We start from the raw sequence: 19,948 nt of genomic DNA, 5'->3' as shown, positions 1-19,948 counted from the left end.
AGAATCCAGAGAATGAAATTAAAGACTAAACTCTAGATTTCACAGTAGATCGACAGTACATGTCGATATTTAACTTGAAATTGAAGAATCGTTAATCCCATCGCCTTACATGAATGTAATGTAATCTTACATATCGACATGTCACATTGAAAACTAAGAAGAGAGTAACTGTTAAACAGATATGCTGAACGGCTAGAATTTCTTCATTGATACCTGCAACCCACTTCTGAAGTAGGCCTACATTTTCACCAAAATGCCATGCATGGCATTTCGATAAGTCATCTGACAGTTTGGGGCGGGGGGGGGGGGGGGGGGGGGGGGGGGGGGGGGGGAGGGGGGGGGGGGGGGGGGGGAGGGGGGGCGGGGGGGGGGGGGGGGGGGGGGGGGGGGGCCTCTGGATGGGCGACCCCAAACTTTTTACCCAAAATTTCATCATGGCAAAAAATGATTATGTAGCTCAAACACATAGAAAACAATAAGTCAATTACTCCCGGAGGTTTTGTTGCTTTTGTCATGCTTGGTGAATTTGTGCAGTAATAATCTTGGCATAACCTTGCCTAAGATTGTTTTGTTTCAAAGATAGGCCTCCCAAACTGACTGGATAAGTTTGCATGCTATTGTACACAGTAGTTGTAAAAAAAATGTTTAAAAAGCTGTACGGCATCTTCAATATTAGGTGCTTTCATTTTCTCATCGGCTTTTCCACTTATGATTTCAAAAATCCTTTTTTGACAGCATTCCTCCATCTACTCCTCTCATTCAAAATGAAATTGATTTATTTGATTTTTCTTTTCCAGAACTTAAATCCCATGTGGAAGCTGGTGGGGGTTAGCTGATCTTATTAACTAAACAACTTCAGGTCTGGTAAATCAACTGATCAGTGCAGTCAGCTGCATTATACAGTCTGATAAGAATAGGTTTACATTACTGTGCTTTGAGTTTGCTGAGTGGGCACTAGTGGTTTGAGGTACTGTACGTGGGCCCTGGTTGGGTGTTTATTCTGTACTGTAGGCCCATAGCTGTTTAAGGCTTGGCATCCCTCTTTTCCAGGAGCTTAAGGTGGGTTCATCAGCTGCAGCAGCAGCAGAAGGAGGGTGGTCCGCTCCCGTCCCGTAAACACAACACTGGTGGTGGTCATCATGATGGACTCGACCAAAAAATCGGGTCGGGCATTTTCAGCCAAGACCGGTCCGCTAGGCATTGAGTGCGACAATAAAGCATGTGTCAACATTTTTTTGTCATCTAATAGTTATTTTGACCAAGTTGGTCCACAGCATTAATGGTCAAATTTGACTCTGAGAGGTTTGCTGTAGCGGCACAAGGACTGATACCACTACATTGAGGGGAGGACAGAGCCAAAATCATCAACAGGCCACCAGGCAAATGCCCTGTATGCCCTATGGCCAGTGCAGCCCTGGGTGGCCATCATGACGGGGCTGGATGAGGAGGTGCCAGAGGGCATAGACCACCCATTGTGCCGCCACACAGCTGAGTGACAAGCAACCTTTATTCTGCCCCGAGCATCTGACGGTCACTCACAACCTACAACAGTCAGGCGCGGACATCAAGGTTGACTGAGGAAAATTACTGCGATGAGAGAGCGAATTAAAAAAGAGAGTCCAGTTTAGGATATTTAGATAGGGAGCGTATTTTTTAATGAGTTTCTCTGGTAGACTGGAAATTGTAGAGCAGTCAGCATTTTTGTTGCTGTTGTTGGTGGTGGTGATTGGTGGTCTTTAAGATGTTACATCTGTGCTTTCATCCATGCAAACTGTACAATCTTTCAGTGTTTCTTAACTCTTCAACAGAACATGGACAGAAAAAAAACACATGGTAGGCAGTGCAGGGTGAGGAAAGAGGGGGAAGATGCCTCTGAGTTTGTGTGAAGTCAGCACATGGCGTTCCGTAGCCCCCAACTGAAAAGGCCCATTCATCTCCACCCCACCTGAGGCCCAGCTCCTCTCCAACTCGCTACCGGTGGTTTTGCATACCTGCGGAGTTCATGGAACAGCAGGATTATCAACTAAGCAGATTTTTTTCAGGTCTTTTTTAAATATATGACACAATAACAAATAAGCAATGTTATATATTAGCAGTCATTTTTTCATTAAAAAATACTGTAGGCTATATAAATACAAAAAAATAAATGAATAGTCTTAGATGTTAGCGGTCACCAAAAAATACATCTTGGGCAACTTCGTCCTCTTTGGGCATATACAGTACACTACACATGTGAATTATTCATATTACCAATTATACAGTCAGTAGTAAAACTCTGGCATACACATACACCCTCTTTTTGATCCACACATCTACTGTCCACTTGGTTAATTTTTTTTTCAAATTGCTCCTAAATCCTGTCTGATCTTCAGGGTTCACCTGGTGAACTGCTGAACACGATTTCCTGATTCCACAGAGCCCCCACCAGGAGCTGACAGCAGCAATGAGGAAATAACAGGGCCAGAGTAATGCACAGGCTAGATATGTCTGCGGTCTAGGGGCCCCCACCTGCCAAGGGGCCCCTGATTGGCCAAAAGTCAAAAATGGCAGAATTATGACAAGATAAAATATTGAAAAAACAAATCTGTAATGTCGTATACAGTTTTAAATATTGCTTGTTCTCCTCTCCACAGCTGACAGACATGTTGTCCTTATTATCTTGTCATTATGTCACTATGTAATTCTGTTGTGAAATTTACCTTGCAGGCGGGGGTGGGGGGTACACAGCAACCTGTAGCCTAGGGCCCCCGGGCTATCTTACTCCGACCCTGGCCAGTGTCTGTTTAATTTTGTCCTGGAATGTACCTTGCAGGGGGGCCCAGAGCAACCTGTAGCCTAGGGGCCCTGGGCCATCTTATTACGGCCCTTGGGGGGGAGATCTTTAAGTATGAGTAGATGTAGGCTTTCCCCCCCTTCTCTCTTCTCAGTCCTCGCTCCCTCTCATCCATCCACGCCTCTCTCTCCGTTGCAGTTCCAATCTTATTAGGAAGCCGATGGAGGCCAAGACACACTAACACAAGGACACAAACTCAGGTGAGTGTATTGTGCTCTCAGTTCTATCATATATTTTCTTAATATCAGTTTGCATGCTTATTTTTTCTACAGTATGTATGTTCACTTACTTTGCACTTTTGTCTGATGTAAATGTTACATTTGTGGGCATTCATTCATCAAGATATGTGAACAAATGTGAAATTCTACAGTAGTAAACAAGAAAATCATAATTCTTTACATTCATGTTGTTTGAATGTTATTCTAATGAGAATAGAAAGTGTATTTCTGTTTGCAACATGATAATTACACCCACTCTCATTTTATTTCTTATTGCACATTATTTTGAGTGAATGCTACACTGTCAACTGGCTCATTATGCTTACAATTACTTTAAAAATTACCATGCTTACTACCTTTTGCTTCAACCTACACTGTAAAACATTGAAGCCAGTTACGTTTGTAAGGTAATTTGAATTAAGAAAGCCTTGAGTTGAGTTAAGCCTTGAGTTGAGTTAACTTATAAGCGTAAGGCAGCAGGGCAACTTACTTTTTTTTACATTTAACTGGCTTGCAATGTTTTACAGTGTGCAGTCCTTTCACTATGTAACTCTACCTGCCCTTCCATACATTCGACCGTGGGAGACTTTCAAAGACCTGGCTTTCAGTGGGCCCTGTGGGCTAAAGCAAAGATTATGTAACTGTTAGAGTGTAAGACATACAGTCTTTTCTGAGCAATGGACAGTGCTGCTCTGTGCACTTACTCGGGGGCTGAGGGGATTTTTGGGGGGTATTCACACCAGAAAAAGCAAAGTCAGACTGAAGCATGAGTGTTGCAGTGCTAGTGGTTATGTGGCAGCTACTGGGTAGGCTACTCTCCACTGGGACTTTATTAAAGTGTCTGCCAAATCTGCATGTTTGGTACATTTTGCACTTTGGCTCACTGTACATACTTGCATATCACATATGGATTGAAGGAGGCCATATTAGCCAAATATTGTGATGTTACATTTGTATTACAGATACTAGAGACTCACTCTTTATTTGATGGATGGAAAGCATATTTTACTGACTAACTGCCTAACTGACTTTACCTATGTTTAATGCTCATTATAATGTCTATTCTGCAGGAACAAGCCCAGCTGGATTCAACTCACAGCTACCTTTATTGTGAGACTGTAAACCTTGGACCATTAAATTATCAAATTGTCGAATCCTGTCAACTGCCATCGTTTCTGCTCCTGTTCGTCTCCCTCCAGCTAGGACTCTTCATCAAGCATGCTGATCTCAATAGCGTTGCTGTTTCTACTCAGTCCCCTGTCCTCCCTTCAGACACCGACCAGTCTGAAGAGAAACACCACAGGCACCAGCCTGCCCAATAGTGCTGCTACCACTGGCGTGACTCTGAGCCTCCCAAAGCCGCTCATTGTCGCCGCCAGCACCACCACTACTGGAAATGCCAAACAGAAAAGCCAAAGTGCACCTTCTTCAGTGCCAAAATCGGGCCCGGCAGCCAACAACAACAACGCACCTTCATCATTGCCAAAAACCAGCTCAGGAGCAGCAGTCAGCAAGCTGAACCAAACCACCTTTTCATCATCATCATCTTCATCATCATCATCTCCCCTGCCTAGTAAACCCAATGCGGCCCCAGTGGCAGCCAAGGCCGTGAAAGACAACAAGGCAGGAGCGGCTGCAGCTCCCTCCTCCCCGCATCCCATCAAGGTGGTCATCACAGATGGCTGCCTGCAGAAGGAGCAGAAGACAGACGCCAACAGCAGCAGTGGTGGTCAGTTAGTTAGAGCTTTATTTTATCCCTGTGGGGTAATTGTTCTTGCTTTACACTCGTTGGCACCAGACATGAGACACAGTCAGGCATAGGCCTATCTAAACAAACAAAGAGAAACAAAAAACAAAAACAAAACACATATGCAGCGTAAAACATTAACATTCACACTAGCACACACCACACTGTATGACTGCATTACCACTTGACCTCATTTAATAATGCGTTTATCGCTTGAGGAATAAAATACAACTTTGACCTGTTTTTTGGACAGGAGTTGGTGGCGGTGTCCCTGTCGCTGGCATGGCCCCAAACAAGGAGCTGACGCTGAAGCCTGGCTCGCCGCTGGTGATGACCCATCACATCAGCCTGGTACCCAGCACCTGCACAGGCGGCTGTGAGGCGGAGATGGCTGCCCTGAAGGGACGCGTGGAGTACCTAGAGAAGGAGATGGCTGCCATGAAGAAAATGTGTACGTGTTTGTGACCTTGATCATGTCCTGTATGTCTGACCTTATTGATGCATTAACCTCTTTAAAGCCTGATGGTGCATATACGCTGCATTGACCTAGGCACCTGGAACGACATAGATGCTACATTCAGGCTCTTGGGTTTTGATTTTTTTTTTAATTAAAAATTTGGGTATGTAAGAGCTGTGAGATTTAGGTTTTTATAGGGTGAGGGCACCTTTTCCCTAAAAGGGCTTAGGCATTTAGCAGGCGTTGTCTTCCCTTTATATCCTCACACATGTGCAGCACATATACAGTACCTTTGTCAGAAGTGGCGATTTAACTGGGTGATCTGTGGTTCCAATGTGTTCAGAAGATATTCAGAAGCAATGTAAGGATACATTCCAAGTTTCATTCCAAGTCTATACCCTACTACTACTACGTGTGGTATTGTGTATTATGGTTTGTTTACAAAGACAAACAAGGGTATTTCATATTTCATTTAGTGTCATTTCATTCTAAAAGCTATTTTCAGTAAAAAAAAAAAAATCCATTTGCAGTTAATTATTTCATGGTGACATTCTCATCTGCTAGGCACTTCCTGCTCGGCCGCTTCGGGCACCTGTCCAAATGGCTGCAGCGGCCAGGGGCGCTGCGAGGAGGGCAAGTGTGTGTGCAATGCCGGCCATAGCGGAGCCGACTGCAGCACCCAACAAGCCTGCCCCGCCAACTGCAACAAGAGAGGGAAGTGTGTCAAGGGGAAATGTGTTTGCAATGCTGGCTTCTCCGGGATGGACTGCGGCAAAGGTGAGATAATCAACACCAACTAAACAATTTTGTTTACTGCTCTAATTCTTTACCATATTTTAATGTTTTTGATCAATTGAGTTTGTACTGTAACAAGAGCAATCAGAGGTGGCAACCTGTCCCCCTGGTCAGTGCTAGATGTGTGTGATGTTTTGTGTTTTGGGCCACCCACAGACGAGCAGGCAGGCAGGCAGGCAGGCAGGCAGGCAGGCAGGCAGGCAGGCAGACAGACAGACAGACAAGGTCATTGCAATACCTGGTTCAACCCCAGAGAGGTAACGGGTAACAAAATGTAAATAATGTACTTGTATCACACCACATGGTTAGGGTTAAGGTGGGTACAGTATATACAATGTAATTAGTTACTTGATTTTACATGTTGGTACTTTGAAAAAGAAATTGTAAAGTGTGTGTGTTACCCCAATTTATTAGGGTAATTAGTGTGAGGAGGTTACATAATTGTATTCTTACATAGAGTTCAGAATGTTTTGAAGGAGGTCCTCCAGAGAACAGAATAGTCAGAGATGAATAGTTGGGGAAAGAGTTGAAATTATTCTATTGAACATTTTCTGCCCTTTAGGGTCTTTCTTAGCTTTGCTGAAAATGACTAAATATCCATCTGAAACATCTTTGTTCGGTAACACTTTACTTGACACTGGCATCATACGTAAGACAAGACAGTGTCATAACACAGTCATGGAAGTGTCATAATCATAATGTCCATGTCAGAAACATTTCATGACTGACATCATTAATTGACATTCGGTTATGGTATAGACAGCCCTAACAATGTCAACTTTTCATGACCATAAACCGTTTATGACATTGACATAATGTTTGTGACTCATCCATGACTATGGCATGACACTGTTTTGACACTTTTATTACATGATTGTGTCATGCATATGATGCCAGCGTCAAGTAAAGTGTCACCCTTTGTTCTCTCAGGGAGCGAGAAGAAAGTGAAGGTGACTGTTGAAACCGTGACAATGAAGGTGACGCCAGAGATGAACACAATCAAAGAGACAACAATGACCACAGTGCAAAAGACCAAGGTGGACAAGACAATATTTGTGAAGACAACTGATAAAGACCAAAAGAAGGTGTTAGTGGGTAAAGAGGCTGACGTGCAAGGTCAGACCAAAGTCAAAACAGCTGGAAAGCCCGGCGTCAGCCTTAAAACCGACACCCTCACCAAAGTCACCATCAAACCCGCCGCTAATGCCACCAAGACCGGAGGGAAAGTGACAAAGACGGTTGGGCAGGTGTTCCTGAAGCAGAGTGCGAGACGTCCAGAACAGGCAACCAAAGGCAAAACGGAGGTGAAGAAGATAGACACGAAAGCCAAGGAGTCGTCCGTGAAGAAGGTGCAACTCAAAGACCAGCCTCTGGTAAATGTCACTCAGACATCTGTGAAAAAAATGAATGGCACTTCTTCAAAGGTTTTAACCCAGTTACTGAAAGTTTCAAAACCAACAGTGAATGTAACGGCCTCAGAGAAAACCACAATGAGAAAGAGTGTCAAAACAACCACTGGGACGCAGGCAGCCACAGGCTCTGTCAAAGTCATCATTAAGACTGGAACTGTCAAACAGACAGTGCTGACTGACACAACCTCCACGGACAAGGAGAAGAAACCAATCCAAGCCAATGCCACCGTGGTTCTCAAGGAAGGATCAACGCTGAAGAGGACTGAGAGTCAGTTGAACGGTACCACTGTGGAAACCAAAATCCACACAAAGCAAACGGACAAGACCAGTTTGAAACCAGCCAACACTGCAATGACTGTTTCAGTCCAGAACATTACTTCCTCGAGCTTCATCCTCTCATGGGAAACCTCTCAGAGTGTCTTCCGGAACTTTACCCTGACGAGGAGAGAGCTGGCAGCAGGGGCTGACTGGGAGCAGGAGGTGGTGGCTGAGGAGGAGGCAGAGAAGGCAAAACTAGGCGAGAAACAAGATGTCAGCATCACCACTGCCACCAGCAGCAATATGACAGAGGTAGAGTTTCATTTATTAATCCTGAGGGAAATCGAGGTGTACAGTAGTATAAATACATCCAAATATAGAGTACACAAGACATTTCACACATCATTGCACATATATTAACCATTTCGCCACAGGTCGTCAAGCACACAAGCGCTGACACTACAACCACCGTCACCAAGGCCCATGTCGCCTCAGCAACCAAATCCGAAGGGAAGAACGTGCGGAAATTCACCCAAGTTCTCCCTGGCACGGCCCGCTCTTTCCAGTTCCGCAACCTGCGCCCTCAGACCCGCTACGCCCTCACACTCTTTGGAACCGCTCCTGGATTCCGGTCCAAAATTTACCGCCTGACTGTCACCACAGGTATTCCACCTTAGTAACCCCCCTGTCTTTATACAAATACACGGTATTACACAGTAAAACAAACATACTTCTAGTGTACGGGAATGTTGTTTTTTTCTGTACAGTACCATTTATGCAGTATCCTACTGTACATGCCTCAGTCTGTGGAATAACTGAATGTTTCCTGTCATAGTAACAGTCAGTGTATTTTGAAAGTGTAGCTTTGAAACATGCCTGGATCTTTTCATGAAAGTGTGGAATAGTTTCCAATGTTTGCCCCTCTAAAATATTGACTCTGGGCACTTGCACTTGCTGTAAAAGATGTACTTGAAGTCAAAGATATATCACAGATGGACTGATATTCAGGCCAAAAATGTTTGGCAAACATTTGGCAGCTGATTGAAGAGCCGCATACCCTACAATAAATTGTTAGCTCATGAAAGTATGACATGTGCAGTAACTCAGTACAGCTCAAACATCAAAGTCAAAGTCAAAGCCAAAAAAATTGGAGAGGCAACATTATTGTCCTTTTAGCTCCCCACCAAAGTGTTTCTCTTCAGTTAGTGCTGTAGGATGTTTCTGAATGTGTTTCTTGTGTGATCCAAAGGTCCGGAACCACCCTCTGAAATTGTTTTCACCAATGTCACTGAGAGCTCTGTTACTGTGTCATGGACAAAACCAAAGAGCACAGTGACAGGATTCAAGGTCATCTACACTAATGTTGGCACTGGTAAGACAGTAATGGTAGCCTTTTCATAAAATCAGCATGAAATCACATGCTTTTGTCTCTTCTGGCATATAAACAAACAAACAAACTGAAGTTCAATGATGGATTGACCAATACTAGTCTACTCCACTCAGAGGTGTCAAAAGTAAACATAGAAGTAAATTCATGGTGTAACTACAACACGAGCACATGATATTACGTCGCTGTTACGCAATTTACTCCATTGTACCTACTGAGGTAGACTGTGTTGCTACTGAAAAACACTAAAAACCTAACAACGACCCAACACAAACTTGATCCAACCAGCGCCGAGCTAATTGTAAGACAAGTACACAGATCTACTTGTTACTCAGATAAGTTGGAAGAAAACTGTGTTTCTTTTTTAAAAACTTTAACTTCTACTTTTGACTCCACTCTATTATGTATTCAGGAGCGAGTGGATCCCTCTCTATGGAGTCACAGTTGTCGATGGTTGTCATCTCTAAACTCTCTGCCGGCACTTCGTACGAGATCAGTGTCACCTCTGTGCTGGAGGCCAGTGAGAGTGATGCCCTCAGAGCCACAGTGGTCACAGGTATGTGTATACTGCATAGTTCACTATCTAGGTCAGTGGCATAGCTGGAGCTGGAGGATATTCCATGGTTAAGCGATACATACATAGACCTGGATAAGTTGAGCTACAGAAAATGTCAGACCTGCTGATAGTGAGAGCAAGACAGCATCCCAAGAGTAGCCAAGTAAGTAAGTAAGTAAGTGACACACACACACACACACACACACACACACACACACACACACACACACACACACACACACACACACACACACACACACACACACACACACACACACACACACACACACACACACACACACACTAGCTCAAACACATTAAGGCATCATTCAGCTGAGAAAATGAGGACTCTGGGCTCTTTCATTGATTTACCACTACATCCAGGTTCATTAAGCCTGGTTTACTGCAGAAGCACCTTCTTGGAATTACCCTCCTGGCCTGTGGAGTGCTGCTGGCTCTGTATGTTTGCAGGAGGAGGGAGTTAGCAGCAGCGGGGGCCAGAGGAGACAAACAGAGTACTGTGGGCAGAGCTGTAGCCTACGACATGCACATAACTCTGGGCCCTATTCACAAGTAGTCGTGCTGGACTCCATTCCTTTCCGTATTTCTCATGTGCGACTGGGGGCTGCAGCAGTAGGGCCCCCTCAGTCATTAAAGCCGCCCCCGGGTGGCCACCAGACTCAATCCATGTACTCATTAACCCTTTAAGGAGTAAAGGCTATGATACACTACTTGACGCCTTTTTGAGCAACGCTTTTGGGTAATGCTACTTAAAGATTTTAATTGAACAGTTTATCACTACCACACTTTTATTAGGAGAACTTGATTCAGCAGTAGACACATTTTCTAAATCATTGTTATCAGAAAATTAGGAGCTAATCAGGTCGTTGCCCAGCAACATTGCTCAAAAAGTTGCCCTGTGTATCATCAGCTTAAGGGCCTCCGCACACTGGCTCCGCCGAACTGCAGAGCACTGCTCCGCAAAAGTTCGATTCCATTGTTTTTTTCAATACAATCCCGCACACCGCAGACAACGGCTGGCGATTAGGGATGAGTTCTATTTTGTCAGAGCCGCCCATTGACTGTCTGTGGGGATCAGAATTGTGTTCGGAAGCGAAAGTACTCCGAAGTGCTGTCAGAGCCGATGTGCGGAGGGCCTAAGCCAGGGCTTTCTCCACTTCTTCTAGAATTTTACTTAAACATTCTACAGCTTTCATAGAGCTACTACAGTTTGTGTTAAAAACCCCACAATCATTATTATATCATAGTGAGAATTCAAATTTTTGTCAAAATTCTAACCACATATATGTGATGGTCAGATAAATAGAAGAACACAGACCCATAGTGAACACGATCTGTGTGCGTGCACACTATCAGTTTTTAATCATCTTCAGGATCTTCTGCAAGTAGCGAAGCAGGCATTTTCAGATTTCTCTACTTCATCAGTTGTATACGGTATACCAAAAGTATTGTTTCGGTGTTGGAATTCTCCACATTAATATAGTGTGTAAATTGACACATTATTATGTGCCATACTTTCCCCATTCCATTTGGCACTTTGATACCCCTGACTGTAGAGCATGTTGGGTTGTTGCACATTAGTGCCTGTACCTACACCCACAAGCAAGACAAGGGCATGTATATCTTTTAAGATTAAGAATTAAAGATGTATGTACGGTGTATAACTAAAATATTGAAAATAACACAAATGGTGTTTTTTAAGTTACCATTAGCAATGTAATGTTCCAAAACACATGTTTTACCAGAGCTGTTTTTGTAGGAGGCTAATTTGCTGAAGAGTGTTTTTCTCCCCCTCTCACTACACCACAGCTCCTGATACGCCAACAGTTCTGCAGGCCGTAAATGTGACTGACACCAAAGCGCTCTTGGTATGGAAGCCTACACAGGCCAAAGTGGACCGCTACATCCTCAGCTATGGCTCATCAAAATGTGAGTTTATCACCTGCACCAGGCCTGGCCAGGGGCAACTGTGAGGCTGCAATGCAATTTCCTATTGGCAAGCCAACTGAATTGCTAACTGGTTAGCAATGAGGCTTTTGAGAAACAGGGTCCAGCCAAGGCAAGGGCACCTTGATCTCTCTGGCTTAAGGCTGTTCAATGACCCATCAACAACAGCACCATCAATAACAACAACAACAAACGACAAACAGCATCAACAATACTATTTTAGTTTTCAAATCCATTTGGCTCTAAGCCTGATCTGAGATTTAAAGCTTTTCAGTGATCAATAACCACCACCACCACCAATTATCATAACAACACTAACACCACCACCACCACAGACAAAAATAACTACAACAAAAAAAATCTGATTGCAATGCAGTTTCCCATTGACAACCTAGTAAGTTGCTAACTGGTTAGCAACAATGCTTTCGAGAAACTGGGTCCTGATTTTTACAAGGTTATGTTTTCGGTCGCATTGGTTTGTCTGTTTGTTGGAGTTGTTGGAAATGACAAAAGGAACAAGTGATTACATTTTGGTGGTGATCCAGATCATGTTTTTTAAAAGATTCTTCACAATTGCGGGATATGGTGAATTTTGACATTCCAGTTTCTAACTCCACAAAAAGAATGCAGAAAGACTTGAAAAAAGTAGGGTGTAACATAGTCAAATGTTCTATCAAACAGCTTCCTTGGCGGAGGTCTGCCCTCTCTGTCTGAGAGCATTTGTAATATGTTTTTGGTCCCCAGCCCCTAATGTGACTGTGACGGTGATGCTGTCGGGCAGCACAGTGGAGCACCACCTGCGGGGCCTGCACCGCTCCACCCTCTACACCGTCACCCTCGTCAGCCAGCTCAACAGCCTGCAGAGCGCTCCAGTTACAACCACCTTCACTACCGCCACTGGTGAGACACTAACACACAGATGCATGCACGCAGCCCCCCCCCCAATCCACACACACACACACACACACACACACACACACACACACACACACACACACACACACACACACACACACACACACACACACACACACACACACACACACACACACACACACACACACACACACACACTATAAAACATGCAAAACAAAAAAAAGTGAGTTGCCCTGCTGCCTTGAGTTTGTTAGATAACTCAATTTAAGGCTTATATTTGTGTCAACTCAGAAATCAAAGTCTCAAGTTGAGTTAACACAACCACCTACAACTATCGGTGGTGAGAGACTTATGCACGCACACACACACACGCTCCCACAGGCATTTACAGACATGTAACCTCAGAGAATTAAGCACAGGAAAAATAAAACATCAAAAAACAAGGTTTGTTTGCTTATTTGTTTTTTTCTGTCAGGTGTTAAGGTCCAGGCGGTGGCGCCCAATACGGTGACCTCTCACTCGGCCGTGATCGCCTGGAAAGCGCCCCACGTGGCCTTCAAAACCTACAGGCTGACGTATCAGGTGCTGGGCCAGGAGACCAAGGTCAGCGTCATTTGTTGTTCCTAGTCTACACTCCCCCCACACACAATGTTGTCCTGACCTGACTGACTAAGGTTTTTCCATCCAGTCTTTTCACAGAAACAGACGCAGCGACAAAGATACAAATGGATACACAACAAACAGATAACAAAAACTATAACAGAAATGGATGACATTTCCAGTCAATGCATACTGAACATACACACTTGATTTACCACTCAGAACAAAGTCAAATCCATCATTTGGGTCTTTAAGTATGTGATACCTGAAACAATATGCATTAAAATGACAAATCATGACTTTGTGTTTGTCTGTTGTTTGGTTCTCCTCACACAGGAAGTCCTGCTGAGTCCCACAGTTATCCAGTATGAGCTGACGGGACTGAAACCAGGCTCCAACTACACTGTGAAGGTGGAGGGAGAGAAGGAGGGCAGCTACATTACTGTTGTCTCTACCGAGTTCCTCACAGGTATGTTATACTGTATGTGAGGGTATGTCCAAAAGCCAGAAAGTCAGAAAGCTAGGGTGTATTCCAAGAACAAGGTTAAGTGATCAACCTGGTTAAGTAAACCTGCAGAAAGTGGTTAACCCAATAATAGATAGCCAACAGGCGTCATTTAGTTCAGACAATGATGGCCCCAGGCTCTTCTATTAGATTATTTACGACTACCAAGGTTAACGTAATCTGGTTTACTACTGAGCCGTGTTCTTGGAATACCCACCTGGCTACAGTACGTTGACAGAGGTAAACCTGATACATGCAGTATCCCATTTAGATAAGAAAACGAGGTCTCCAAGCTCTTTTATAGTCTTGACTTACCACAACCTCCACTTCCTTGGAATTGGTTCTGTTTCACTCCCACAGGTGGCATTCCCTTCCACTACCCCAAGGACTGCTCGGAGGTTCAGCGGAATGGCATGGTGGAGTCCGGAGAGGCCGAGATCTTCCCCGAGGGCCCAGAGGGAGAGCCTGTGTTGGCCTACTGTGACATGGAAACCGATGGAGGAGGCTGGACGGTGAGAAGAACAATGAGGGTGTTTCTCATGGATTGCCTATTGCTCAATTTGATATTTTTCACAAATATTTACGAAGTAATAAACTAATATTTACTGGTATGACTAAAGAACATTAAGTTTTGCAGCTAAACATGTCTATTTCTGGAAATTTCAAAAGGCAGACGAGGAGAAGATCCATCTTTTCATGTATGAAAAATGCAATTTTCCCATTCATAATGAATATTTAAATAATTTAATGGTGTTGGTAAGTATTGGTAAAAAAGGTAACATTTGTGAATGGGTAGCATGAAAGAAACTGCTAAAAAATATTACACAGTGCACCTTTAAGACCGCCCAATGATTCCAAAAATAAGTGAAGAACACTCTCTGCATAGAGAGTGCATTCCATTGTTTTCCATACAACCTGGCACACTGGCACCAATGTCTGCTATCATCTGCTGATTGCAAATTGAGCTCTATTTTTGTTGGAGCAGCTGCTCAAAATTCAATATTGAAACCACCTGCTTGTTTGCATAAGGTGCATAAAGTTTGCTGCCAACCAGTGTGCAGGAGCACACAAAATTGTCGGATCGCCATATTAGTTTTCTTATTGATAGAGAAGAATATATTTGGTTAAATATTTATATTTAGAAATATAAATTCTAAAGTTGCATTTCTTCAGGCTTCCACTGGGGGTTCGTGCCTGTCCTTTGTCATAGATAAATATTCAATGGGCCATTGCTATAGACCAGGGGTGTCAAACTAAAATTCTCTGAGGGCCAAAATTAAAATCTGGAATGGCGTTGCGGGCCAAACGGAAATTACTCATGCACGCACTTAATACTCAAAGTCAAACTGTTGCACAGGTGTGAGATGCTATGGAGGCCCAATCATATTCCTGTGACACACCAAATTTCATGTTCAAGTCATAGTAATAGGCTATTGAAAGTTTATGTGGGCCATCTGTAATTCCACTACACTGCTACTTTTTTATACTTTGTTTGGACCCAAGATGTTTTCACAGGGTCAGTCAGAAGGCTGCATTGTTGACTGGAAATGTTTTGCCTAAAAAGCCAGAGAGAGGTTTTGATTTGACTCTTGCCAACAATACATTTCTCACCCATGCTCTATGTTTCATTTCAGGTCTTCCAAAGAAGAGCTCATGGAAAGACGGATTTCTTCAGAGGCTGGAAAGATTACAGCAAAGGATTTGGATTCTTGTCTGACGAGTTTTGGCTTGGTATGACTCATGCGATCAAATTACATCAATACAAGCTAATTGACAAACTACATGAATCAATGAATGAATACTTGGAAGACTTATATTGGAAACTGAATGAATGAATGAAGGAAGGAAGGAAGGAAGGAAGGAAGGAAGGAAGGAAGGAAGGAAGGAAGGAAGGAAGGAAGGAAGGAAGGAAGGAAGGAAGGAAGGAAGGAAGGAAGAAAGGAAGGAAGGAAGGAAGGAAGGAAACAAACAAGCGGGGGAAGAATGGGCAAATTACAAGTTGAAACAAGGAATGTATGCATAGGTGAATGAATGAACAAAGCTCTTTTCACAAAAAAATAACATTCATGAATGAATGAATGAATAAATGACATACTGTAACATAATGCTATGTTTGAATTCATGGCCCAATGCAATATGTAACAAATTGGCCACTGTACTGTACTACTGTACTGTACTGCGCTGCACCTCTACCTCTCCAGGAAACGACCACGTCCACACCCTGACCAGCCGCTCTCCCATGACCCTGCGGGTGGACCTCCGCTCAGGAAACGATACGGCGTACGCTCACTACGCCAACTTCTCCATCGGCTCGGAAGAGAGCAATTACACCATTCACGTGTCTGGTTACTCCGGCAACTCTGGTAAGGAGCATTTAATTACAACAAGGCATCTTTGTCAATAAATCAGAAAAACCTAAATATGAATATGCCATAGTTAGTACAATTGGTTATGATTCACATTATACAGTACCCTTATGCAGTAGAAAAAACACAATCAAAATAATATAAGTTATAGCATTCTATGCTATATTTCTGCTATTATGTTGCATATTGTTTGCATCACATTGTGTTTGTGCGTATTTCCATGCTTGCATCCGTGTGTGTGTGCGTCCATGTGTGTGCGTACGTACATTCATGTGTGTGTATGTTTGTGTTTTTTTTTGTGTGTGTGTGCGTGCATCCATGTGTACTTGCATCCATGTGTGCGTTCATGCGTCCATGTGTGCGTGTGTGTGTGTGTGTGTGTGTGTGTGTGTGTGTGTGTGTGTGTGTGTGTGTGTGTGTGTGTGTGTGTGTGTGTGTGTGTGTGTGTGTGTGTGTGTGTGTTTTCTTTTTGTGTGTTTGTTTGTTCTGTGTGTTCAGGGGACTCCATGAGGTACCACAGCGGGCGGCCGTTCTCCACCAAGGACAGGGATCCCCATCCCCTCAGCATCCACTGTGCCAAGGCTTACATGGGCGGGTGGTGGTACAAGAACTGCTACAAGGCCAACCTCAATGGCCTCTACGCTACATTCTCTGACAACCAGGTAATGTGGATAAACTGTTACACCCATTTTATGCTTAGAAGCCAAATTATCTCTCAGATTGTGTCACAGATGCCTGACACTTATTTTGCTGCCCTTCGCAGACACTGGCCTTACCATCTGTACACTTCTGGGCTGTGTTTCCCAAAAACATTTAAGTAGTCTAAATAGTAGAAATAGTACTTATGTGTGGGGTGCCACCTTGGTAATGCATCACATAATTAAAGGTTTTTATATAAAAACATTTTACTTGTATAAGCCTACATACAATATTTGTTTCTTGCACATGCAAACAAAATGCTTGCGCAAAGTGCATGTTCGTGGTAAAATTGTGTATGTATAAACTATTAGTGATGATGTGAGACCTATTTCTGATATATTGTCTAGGGGTCACCTCATACTACATAAGAGAAATCAGGTAATGTACATAAGCAGTGGCGGTTCTACCCATTTGTTAGGCCCTAGGCAAAATATAGACATGATGCCCTCTTGGAGCTATTTTTTCTACCATTTACCATGGAGGGGCCCCACAGCAGGCAGTGTAACTCTGTATAACTCCAACTCGAAAATCCCCTGTGGTTGTGTTTTGCTGTATGCATGAAGCGGTACCTTTTCTATGCGCGTGTTTAATGTGAATGTGAATGTACAGCAGGGGTGGGGAACTTACATGTAGGCCTATGTCTCGAAGGCCATTACGGCCCTTGAGGGTGATTTATCCAGCCCCCGACATTATTTTAATGTTATGCAGTTTCACATGAAATATGACATGTTTTGTAAAGAAATGTCAAAAGAATTTACATTTACGAGGGGGCGGAGTCGAGGGCTCTATTGAGTAGACGTGTTTGGTGAGGGCTCCACAAACTTCGACTTTAAACTTCTCTTTTTGACACTTACTCAATCAAATTCAATGTTAAAACAATGTTAAGCAAATATGTGACAAGAAAACAAGGTCTTCCCTCAGGAAAAGGCAATAATTCAAAGCTGGAGGAGACCAAGACAACAGCTAATGCAGGCGCTATAATTCAAGATGTGCTAGCCGCCATTATCACCCTCAGTGTGTGGATAAGCGCTTTATGCAGCTGGGCACTACTTTCAACAACCTGAAAACTAAGGTGTTGAGCATAAACACGAGAGTGGTCTCAACAGAGGAAGCCACTATCTCCCACGAGAAGCGAATTGAAGAATTGGAAAGGCAGTAAGCCTAGCTGCCCAATGCAAGGAACACCAAGACAAGCTAAGCTCCATGGAAGAACGGGCATGTCGAAAAAAAAATTACATTCACAATACAATAAGTAATTATCAGGGGATCTAGTGACGGTGGGCTCTGTTGTAAAGGTGGCCTCCTTCAATATAAGCCTAAAGTGCAGGGGGAAATCCTGGTTTGTGTTCACAGTACGGCCCTTTGAGGACTTTATAAAATTTGAAGTGGCCCCTTGAATGAAAAAGGTTCCCACTTTTGATGTACAGTATTATGTAGGCCTAGGCTACCCATAAAGCCCAATGCTCACTGAAACACTTTGATGAGGTCTTCTTGTATAGGTTTCACAAACTCCAACTAGAATCAAATGGTCATTGAATCTTTTTTTTTTTTGCTTTGTAGGGAGTGGTGTGGATAGATTGGAAGGGCAAGGACGTCTCCATCCCTTTCACCGAGATGAAACTACGGCCCGCTTCCTTCCTCGCTGTTGCCCAGGGTTAATGAAGGGACGTACTGTATCCAGCAACGTCATCAGGGTCCACCATGACTGTGAACGAGTGAAAGGGGCCGATAGTTGGAGAGACACGGAGAGAGAATGAACGAGAGAGAGAGAGAGAGAGAGAGAGAGAGAGAGAGAGAGAGAGAGAGAGAGAGAGAGAGAGAGAGAGAGAGAGAGAGAGAGAGATAGAGAGAGAGAGAGAGAGCGAGAGTGCGGTTTGGGCACTGGCTCTATACACTGTATGTACTGTTAGAGTTCAAACACACACACACACACACACACACACACACACACACACACACACACACACACACACACACACACACACACACACACACACACACACACACACACACACACACACACACAGACACACACACACATACTGAACCACCATTACACAGTCAGAACACAAGGGAAGCTGTGTACTATATCTATAAAAAAATAATAATAATTTAAGCCATAAAAACCATATTGATGGACCTTGATGAATTCCCTCTACTTACCTCGGGGCACTCCAAGGTGTTGGTAGCCATATCATGAACTCCATGCAAAGTGACGATTTTTACCCAGTTCTTCTAGAATCTTACTCGAACATTCTACAGCTCCCATAGAACTCTGTGTTTAAAATCCCGCAAAGACATTATGACATCATAATGGGAATTCAACATTTTGGCAAAATTCTAATCACATATATGTGATGGTACTCCTCAAAGGGGTTGGATGGTCCAGGCTCCGTTGGGGACATCTGCCCTGCTGATCAATGGGTTGGTGGTCCTCCCACTGAAGTCAATGCACTGCTTTACCATGGGGTGCCAAAAGCAGGCAAAGGGGGTGCAAGATGTTCGCCGTGTTGTCTTTTATTTTCTGCAGCTTGCTCAGTGTCTTTCGTGTGGTTTCTGTTTAACGTTAACTCACACCTTCACTGGTTAAAAAGTTTGCTCTCTGTGAATGTGAGTCATTTGACTATTTTGGAGCAAAATGTTAGACCAATAAAAGCAACATATACCAGTGACTGGAATTTGTCTCCTTTTTCTTTTAGCATATTTACATGATCTGTATTGCAGTCTCAAACACAAGATCCATATAAAAGCGAAATGTTTCAGTTGGATTATGAGAAAATGTTTTATGCAATGGCCACAAAGACCACATTCATTGAAACATGAGTAAGGTGTTTATCTAACACAAATTATGATTTCACTTCAGCTAGCACTACTGAAGTCCCTGATGGGACAAAGTCCTAAATATTTTAAAGCACAAGTTTAAAAATCAACACCTTTTGTCTTTAAAATGAGACTTCACAGTGTGAAAGCATCACAACCACAACTGTTTTTCTTCTTTTTTTTGCTTACACATTTTAAGCACATTTTGTGGACTTTCCCTTGTTTTGTGATGGACTTTATCATTACCACGAGAAGGTGATGACTGCCTTGAGTTTTAAACCAAATAATTTACACATCCTTCAAGTTGCCATTTTGATTTCTGGATGTTTTATAGCCTTTCTTTTCCAAAAAAAAATCGCAAGCTGTCCAACATGGTTGACACTACATCTTACCCCCACACTGGTGGTTCTTGTCTTGAGTGTGGAATTCATGTAGCTTTTCACAAAGTCCT

At 43.4% G+C, this 19,948-nt stretch overlaps 1 protein-coding gene and 1 long non-coding RNA gene across 3 annotated transcripts; one reads left to right on the top strand and one right to left on the bottom strand.

Annotated features, from left to right (window-relative positions):
- Positions 1-399: 399 nt before the first annotated feature.
- Positions 400-4,621, bottom strand: LOC134449696 (uncharacterized). The gene is made up of 3 exons (XR_010034986.1): positions 4,523-4,621; positions 2,700-3,010; positions 400-1,991 (listed from the first exon to the last, which is right to left on the bottom strand). It is a non-coding gene; the product is annotated as an uncharacterized LOC134449696 (long non-coding RNA).
- tnxba (tenascin XBa) lies at positions 2,944-19,355 on the top strand. 2 transcript variants are annotated; one of them, XM_063199793.1, is made up of 17 exons: positions 2,944-3,033; positions 4,122-4,780; positions 5,052-5,249; positions 5,820-6,032; positions 6,981-8,032; positions 8,155-8,383; positions 8,970-9,092; positions 9,520-9,663; positions 11,494-11,613; positions 12,376-12,531; positions 12,983-13,110; positions 13,444-13,576; positions 13,973-14,124; positions 15,247-15,343; positions 15,814-15,975; positions 16,477-16,640; positions 18,238-19,355. In XM_063199793.1, exons 2-17 carry the CDS (start codon positions 4,270-4,272, stop codon positions 18,334-18,336), a joined length of 3,681 nt encoding a protein of 1,226 aa, XP_063055863.1. In that variant the 5' UTR covers positions 2,944-3,033; positions 4,122-4,269; the 3' UTR covers positions 18,337-19,355. The 2 variants fall into 2 exon arrangements, with proteins under 2 accessions (XP_063055863.1, XP_063055864.1); XM_063199794.1 differs by lacking the exon at positions 2,944-3,033 and having other exon boundaries at positions 4,045-4,780.
- Positions 19,356-19,948: the final 593 nt, after the last annotated feature.

This window comes from Engraulis encrasicolus, chromosome 5 (assembly GCF_034702125.1).
Source record: "Engraulis encrasicolus isolate BLACKSEA-1 chromosome 5, IST_EnEncr_1.0, whole genome shotgun sequence".
NCBI classification, from domain to species: Eukaryota; Metazoa; Chordata; class Actinopteri; order Clupeiformes; family Engraulidae; genus Engraulis; species Engraulis encrasicolus.
The sequence above is the reverse complement of the archived record's forward strand: the minus strand, read 5'-3'. Positions and strand labels throughout refer to the sequence as shown.

Coding starts and splice junctions, on each gene's coding strand:
- tnxba (XM_063199793.1), top strand. CDS start 4,270: ATGCTGATCTCAATAGCGTTGCTGTTTCTACTCAGTCCCCTGTCCTCC. Junction 5,250..5,819: donor GGCTGCCATGAAGAAAATGT/GTACGTGTTTGT, acceptor CTCATCTGCTAG/GCACTTCCTGCTCGGCCGCT. Junction 12,532..12,982: donor CACCTTCACTACCGCCACTG/GTGAGACACTAA, acceptor TTTTTCTGTCAG/GTGTTAAGGTCCAGGCGGTG.